Source organism: Haliaeetus albicilla, chromosome 19 (assembly GCF_947461875.1).
Source record: "Haliaeetus albicilla chromosome 19, bHalAlb1.1, whole genome shotgun sequence".
NCBI classification, from domain to species: Eukaryota; Metazoa; Chordata; class Aves; order Accipitriformes; family Accipitridae; genus Haliaeetus; species Haliaeetus albicilla.
This window is the reverse complement of record NC_091501.1, coordinates 22205922-22214112: the sequence shown is the minus strand read 5'-3', so window position 1 is coordinate 22214112 and position 8191 is coordinate 22205922. Positions and strand designations below refer to the sequence as shown.

Below are 8191 nucleotides of genomic sequence, written 5' to 3'. Positions count from 1 at the left end.
CTGAAGAGCACTAGCAACAGGAGAGCAGCACTAGAACCTCCCCAGGTAAAAAGTGTTGGAATTTAGACAGGTGACTATGACAGCTCGTCTTTAATCACATTGCACTTTCCTTCTCTTCTGTGAAACTCCCAGGTTCTCTACAACAAGCACAACTCTCTTATGACTTCCCAGGCAAGAAGTCTGAAGAACACAAAAGTCTACCACAATTTTAAGTGCACCAATACATCCTCTGGTTCTAGAGATGGATAAAAACTGTGTGTGGGGGGAATTAATAGAGCAGCTCTGAAGCAAGGAAAAAACCAAATGTTAAGAGGGATTTGGAGTCAAAACACTACCAAAAATGTATAAAAGTTTATTTTATGAATACATTAAACTATTGTGCGCAGCACATACATATAAAAATAGAAGCAATTTCACAAACGATTGGACAGTTTTGTGTTTCTTGCAAATTTACAGTCTCAATTGTGAGTCCATATGGAGTCAGAATATGAGGTATATTTTAGTGAAAAAAAAGATAACGTGAGAACTTTGGCACCATTTTACTGTGCAAAATAAAATCTTGGAATTGAAATAGTCAGTGAGGTATACAAAAATTACTCTGCTTTTCCACTGTGTGTGTGTCTGCATCTCTGCATGGTTGGGGAAAATCAGATTATTTAAGAACATGATTCAGTTCCAGTCAAGACTGTTTTCTAACAGAGGTGGATTAGGTCTTAAATTATTATGGGATTTGCCTATGGAAGAAGAAACCTTGAAAATAGGTGTCAACTCCACAGGAGAATCCCACGTGGAAAATATGGGTAAGACAGGCTGGTGTGGGGCATTCACAGCAATGCTTTCAAAACTTGTAGCCCAAGATGAGATATGCCTTGAAGAGGACCACTGCAAGAATTGTTAGTAATAGGTTCCTGATTTGGCCCTGATTTGGGAAACTCCTTTACTGTCATGAGTTTTTATGTAGTCATGTATCCATGGGACTATTCTTTTGAAGAAAGCGTTGTTTGAGAGTTTGCCAGACTATGCCCACATTCTCTCCATAGCCTCTGTATCATGTACATTCAGCTTACAAGTGGTTTGTTTTGGGTTTTTTTTTTACCTCTGTGCCAACTCAACAAATTTATCCTGGGCTGTGTAAAATGAGTGGTGGTCTTCCTAAATCCCCCTCCCCTGCAGGTAATAAGGGCCTGAGCAGGAGGAGGTGGAATTTAGCTGATCAAGCACGAGGCAGAACAGGATCAGGCCATTTCCCAGGCAAGTTGCATAACTTCTTGAACACTGCCACGGTGCATTCTGCTTCCGTGAGCTGCCCCTAGACTGCTTGCACACCCGCAGCAACGTGTCAACACATGCCTTAACTCCTCTCTTGAAAGTAGCCATGCATTCACGTAAGAAGCACCTCTGTCAAAGTATCATATCCAACTAGTCTAAACTTCCACAACAGTTCAGTACTGCACTGTTTGTGCTGGAGGGGTTTCCTGCCACAGTTATCACTCCTGACAATGGCATCTTTCATTGTCACGTCTGACAATGATGTGATTCACTTTCATATTAGTCAGGATTCCTGGCACTGGGAGACCTTTTTTGATTTCAGGGTTGACTTCAATGCTGATCTGGCTGACACTGATATGTAATAAGGAAAAAGCAGTTGTGTAAAGAGTAACTCAGCAGAGTGACTGGTGGGGCTTTCTAAATGCCCACCAAAACTGCATCCGCAAGGGTCTGCAGTTCTTAAGAACAAGCTCAGCCCAGCAGGCTACGTCCAAACAGACTTCTTGTGACCTGGTCTACCATTTGTTCTTGCTGTTGACCAGTATGTGCAAAATGGAGTCAGTGAGTCTGATTCTCACCTTTTATGCCAGCTATCCCATTATTTATCAGTACTGGCAACTGCAAATTACTCTAGACTGCACTGGTTTAAGAGGGAACAGACTTCATCCTATCCTAAGGACACTGGTTTAAGCTGTAATCAGAAACAAACTTGTGTGTCAGCATTCAAACTATGATTTCTTCTACATCCACATACTCTTCCATCCTTCTTCAAACTTAATTTCAAAGACAATTAGGAATATAACACAAGGATACAGGTTGCCAGCTATGTATTTCAGCACAGCTGTAGTCTTTCTATCTGTACCTCTAGGGACTCTAGGTCAACATAACTGTCTGATATCCTCCAAACTTTTCTCTGACCCACTCTCCCCATTCAAAGCATCCTGCTTTTTCTCTTAAAATGCACATTTGTCCAAAGCAAACTGCTGCACACATTGTGGATGAACAAAGCATGCCAACTTGTCTTCTCTCTACATACTGCAAGATCAGAAAATGAAGAGTAACTCCTTTCCTTCACCATATCCAAAGTGTCCCGTTCATGTACTGTAAGCAGTATTCTATTCTTTTTTCTCTTCATTTACACTGTGATCACCACTTATATTTGAGCAAAATAAATTCAAGTATAAGTCACACAAAAGGAGCTGGAAAACTGTATCTTGTTCACAAAAGAATTGTCTTGACAATTTTTCAGAAAGGGTGGCTGTAGATACATCCTTGTAGGTGAGGTCTTTGGGCCAAATCTTCTGCAGCTATAAACTGGTAGTCTTACTAGGCTGGTTTACTCCAACTGAGGATCTGGCCCTGACAGTGTTTTTCATGCATGTCAGAAGGCTCAAATTCATCATGAATAGACACCCCCTGCAAATAGAATGGCATGTCAAGGCTGGACATAGCCACATTTTGGCTGGACGTGGGAGATTATCTTGCACTCAGATGTTCACTTCTGCAGCAGCATGGTCCATCTATGCTGAAAATGCTCATGCTCTGACATTGCATTGAATCTAGTTTCAAATTTAGGAGCACGCCATCAATGCTGGAATCCCAAGGCTTCTGGTAACTGACATTTATAGTGACTATTGACTTAGGGCCTCTTAAAATACTCTTTCAGAGGCACAGAGAATGTAGCTTCATGGGCGATCTGGAAAAAGGTTGTCAAAATAGTAAGGCAAAGTTATGCACCATTTGTATGGCTTCTAGGAGAGCTTTGGAGAGTATTTCATACAGCTTGCCGTGTTGTCTTTGAAACTGATGTTTTGCAGTGACAGAAATTGGAATTATGGCACAAATTTCTCTGTCCCAACCCAGGAAGGCATGCTTATATAGCCTCTTTCTTCCTCTGTCCTTCATACCTCAGTGAGGTATGGTAGAGAAGAACAAAATATATGTAAAGGAGTAAATAGAAGAAAATTCAAAACAGAGAAGTTTTCTAAAATCACCCTTTGCTGGAAGCTTTCATGAATTTCTTACATTTCATAAAATGCATCCTGCAGACCAGTTCTAGTTCTTAGAAATTAACAAGGTTCAGCCTAAATGAAATACAGTGCCTTTAAGTATTTATGTTCTTTTATGTGTGTATGCATATAAAGGCACCTGGGCATCTAGAGACTGGGATGATTGATTCATTAAAAGTCTGTAATTACACAGATACACACTCACACATCCCATGTCTATGTATAGACATGTATTTATGTTAAAGATGTACACATCTATATTTGAGGTGAGTCTAAACTAAGCTCACAAAATGCCATTCAAAATCCTCAGCTCCAAATATATTTTGCATTTGGGACCCATCTGTGATTTATCCTGTGGCCCTTCCTAAGGGAAATTGATTGTAGGTCTTCATTTTGCCAACAAGTCCATGTGAGGAGACCCTGGAGAATCCCTTCAGAGACAGAGGGGCTCTGAGGGTAGACAGTTTGCGTGTGTAGAAACAGTTGTGGAATTGGCACCCTAATGGTCAAAATAGATTGAGGACTTTGCAAGACAGGACACGGTGTGTAGAAAGGGAGGTGCAGGCAGATATTCAGATGGAGTGAACTGCTTGTAGCTCTGGTGAAGCAAAGTCATCTGATGATTTGGCCCATGATATGTAAACGGCTCACTATGAAAGGTTATTATCTGAGGTAATTGATATTATTGAGTAAATAAACTATGATTGATTAGTTGATTACCCACAGCCATTCTATGTCTTCTAAATACTTCCTTTGCACTCCAGCTTGCACTTTTCTCTGTTCAGCACCAAAGGAGGCACACAGCCATGTAAAAGTTGTACAGAGTAGAAGAGAAGCAGCATCGTAGTACATATGCTATGTGATGAATCTAGTACAAATATTTTTATCCAAATATACACATACATATATAGATTTTTTTCAATGAACAGTATAAATACTTTACCTGGGAGATTATTCCCATGTGCAAAATGAAACAGTTTTTCCTGGGATTTAATCTTCTGCTTTGCTCATGTTCATATTCTTGGTAAAAAGTGGGTCACAGTCATAGCAGGAGAAACCTTGTTTCCTCTCTTCACTCTCCCATGTTTGCTGAGTGCTATGTAAGCCCCACTGTAAGCATTTGATTCATATGCATTGTAGTTATTGGGCAGCAAGGTTTCTCTGAATTTGCACTCATCTTGGAAAACAGCCTAAAGAATAGGAAGGGGTGGGGGAAGAACAAAGCAGGTAAAATAAATATTTCATGAAGACTTAAGTCATTCTTCTTACTAGCATTTTTACAGAAAAACTTGTTGTAGTGCGCAACAGGTGGTGCCACAGTGACGGCATCCAACAATAAATCTCCCTCCTCAGTGCTAATTTGGTGTCAGATGAACTCAGATGCCACCTGTCCAGATAATGGACTGTGTACTTCCTGTGACAGATCAAGTTAATTTGTCATAAATCATGGATTTCTTCATTTTATTTGCAAGCAATAATTTCTGTCAGCGTCATGCCCTTTTGCCCAAATGATGTAGCTTTATTTCACACCTCCATTCTGCAAGAGGTCCTGTAATTTATAAAAGAATGATATGCTGGCTGTCAAAACTTTCAGTTCTCTTACAAACAGCAATGGCCAGGGAGAACTATTTGCTGGAATAAGGCATTTGAATAAGACCTCAGAGTAGCACTAAATCTTTTCTGTTGTTAAATCATTAGTGATATTATATTTGACTGCTAGTGAGATATGCAGAAGGTTCTAAGCTGGGAAAACAGTTTTATTTTTCTTCATGTCACATCACGTAAATCCAAGGAGAGGGAGTTATTTGGGAGAAGAGGTGCAAGGACAAGCAGGAGACAAATGCAGAGCAGCAAGGAAATTAAAAGAGAAAGCAGAACAATTCCCCAACATCAAATGTCTGGCACATGAGACACCACCAGTGCTGTTCTATTTGGACATCTGTGTAATAACACCATTCAAATCTTGTAAGACTTCAACTTCGGGCACTGCACTGTGCAAGGGAAAATGGACATCTCTTACAGCTTTTAAAAATACCTTTGAAAATAAACAAGAGTGGATTGAAACCGGGGGAAAAAATCAAAGGGAGCTCTGAAGTCAGACCCTGCATTTCTTTAGAAAGAGCTAGTCAAGCAAAGCAGTTGGGCTTGCAGCACTGTTTAGGTGCTTGAAATCAGACATGATTGTAAGAATATTCCTGGAGTGGAACCTTAAAATGTCCCACTGTCATTATCTGTGTGAGAAGGAATCAGTCAGATTAGTAATGGCTATGGGTCCTTCACAACATTTGGTATTTTATTAAGCAGCTGAAAGGCTTTGTTGAAATTACAGCTGTTTCAAAGAAAATGACTTTGTTGTTTCTTGACAACAGAGATGAATGCAATCAGTGCCATTCATTACTTCAAGAGGGACTGCTTTTGCCTATTGCCCAGAGACAGCCTCTTTGAAACACGCTTCCTAACAAGCGCTTTTTCTGCTGAATGTTGGGACTGGAGATGCCTTGCTCAAGCCTCAGAGATTAAATTGCATTTAGATGGCATAGCTAGCACTTTTTAGATAAGGACGATGCTGATGGTGTTTCAGTATGACTTGCATACCATTGTTAATAGCTCTTACTGTTTTCTCTGGGACTGATCTCACAAAATTGGTCATTAAAATAACCCCCGACGCATATGTTGACTCTGTAGGGTAGACTTCCTATTTATTCTTCATGGTGTGGTTGGTTTTGGTAGGGGGAGGCATGTGGTCATGATGTTACTAACGGTAGCTAGTATAGATAGCTCTAATTGTACCTCTCCTACACACACCTGTACGCACACACATACGCATGCAATCACATACACACACACATGCTTTCCTTCCTAGGGGTTTTTGCAGAGCACACCCTTTTGTTTTACATACAATGCAATGCAAAAGGGAATCAACAGAGTTCAGCCCTACTAGAACGTGTTTGCAGTGCTGAGCCCTTAGAAGAAGCCATCTAATTAATCCGTACTATTTGCAGAATACATTCATTTTCCTAGGGTGCTCCTGGTACAATCTTATTGGAAACCTTTAAAATAACAGACCTCTAACAGCCATGCTGTTTGTTGCATTAAATAACACTGATGACACCAGCCTGGGCAGGCTCCCTGTAATTGAAAGGCTGTTTTCTCTGCTTGTAATCAGAAATTTCCAGGAGGAAAAAAAAAAACCAAACCTTTGCAGCCTCTGTTTAAGCCTTGAAAAACTATTTGCACTTGTACTCACTGTTCCATATAACTTCCCCTTGTTGTTCATTGCAATGAAGAGAGCACTTTTCACACCAAACAGGCTAACAACACCTCTCTCTACAGTGGATATTTCAAAGAGACCTAAAAAATAAGAAGTTCAATAGAAGTGTTATCACAGAATTTAGAGCTAATCAAAAGCAATTCAGATACAATTTATTTATTTTAAAACTTTAATGAACTTGTCATATTTGCTTTATTAGAGTTACCTCCCTAGTCCAGCAAGATAGAAATACAGAGAGAAGATCTTGTTTTTTCCTACATGCTGTAGGATTTTAAAATAATTATTCTGGAATTGTAGTCACATGCTGTATAATCCTTTCATTCTATCAAACTCTCTTGATATGTCACACTCTTGGGCTTTCTAATAAGTAAATTATTTTTATCTAAAATGCTATAATTACAGAGTGTTTGTTATTGAGCTTTAGAGAAGTGTGGCTTGCATTTTGAAGCCCCCCACGATATCTTAGCTGCAAAAGATTTTAGCAACTGCCCTCTACAGGAAATTCAGATCCATAGGGCTAATGCTTTTCTTTAATCTTATGGTAACAGAACAGCACCCATAAGAACAAGCAAACCAGGAAGAGCAAGCCCCTTCTGTGACTGAGTGTCCCAAAAGTACTAGTCGGCTAGGATTCAAAAATCATGCTTTGGCACTCTAAGCTCAGCGACAACCTCCAGAATTCAAAAGGCAAATGAGAAGGTGAGGAGTGAGCAAATGCAGCAGAGAGACAGTTTTCAACCTGGTTTGTCTTTTCTCATCTGTGCAGTAAAGCAGAGTAAAAATAAGTTGTATCTAATTTTGTCTAAGTATTTCTAACATGTTTCAGCCTGGAGGGTTCTAATGTTTATTGATCCCAGAGACTTTTAAAAGGCAACAGATGTAGCACAGATTAATAATATCAAGTAATAACATTTGCATTCTATGAAGGGTAATTACGAGAGTTCACAGCAATTAAGTGACATCTATTCTATTTCATTTCTGGATGCAACTCACTGTATTGGTTTTCATTGTGAACTCCGCTTATCCTTCCGTCTGGGAGGATTTGAAGGTGAAACCCGATGCCCACGTTGCAGTAAAGCCTCCGCTGCCTCTTGATTCCTAGCAAATAGTCACTCTCCCAGTTCACATCTGACTTCTCCCCTGACATCCCAGCAATGGACCTGGACAACAGAGATTGCCATCCTCTTTCCAGCAATGTGCCATTAGTTCTGCTTACAACTGGATGTGTTGAAGCAATCCCAGCTAGAAAACCCAGGAGAACGAAAGCAGGCAACGTCCGGTGAACGCTGGCTTCGCAGGACATAGTGATGAGAAGTCTTTGTGCAGTGGCCATCCGGTTCACCTCCTGGGCACGTGGTCAGAATTAATGGCCCTAAAAATACCGCCCTTCTTGTTTTTCTCCCTTCAGCATGGTGGCAGAGGCTTATTTTTGGAAAGCAAATAGAGATTGCTGACATGAAACTAAAGCCTGATAGCAGTTGGGTTGGAAGCAGAGACAGGCCAGCAGGACTCAAACTGGTGGGGACCATGTTTTGTAGATCCTGCTCTCCGGTGGGCATCCTCAGTTATATTTGATTGACCCATCTTTATAGTGCAGAGGCTGTCCCTCCCCACATCATCACTCTGACATCAACAGCTTGCC

At 40.5% G+C, this 8191-nt stretch overlaps 1 protein-coding gene across 1 annotated transcript; it reads right to left on the bottom strand.

The window, feature by feature from the left end:
- Positions 1-332: 332 nt before the first annotated feature.
- On the bottom strand, positions 333-7940 carry FGF6 (fibroblast growth factor 6). Its single transcript, XM_009925708.2, has 3 exons — positions 7543-7940; positions 6526-6629; positions 333-4468 (listed from the first exon to the last, which is right to left on the bottom strand). The coding sequence occupies exons 1-3, from the start codon at positions 7880-7882 to the stop codon at positions 4292-4294; spliced, it is 621 nt and encodes a 206-aa protein (XP_009924010.1). The 5' UTR covers positions 7883-7940; the 3' UTR covers positions 333-4291.
- Between the last annotated feature and the right edge of the window lie 251 nt (positions 7941-8191).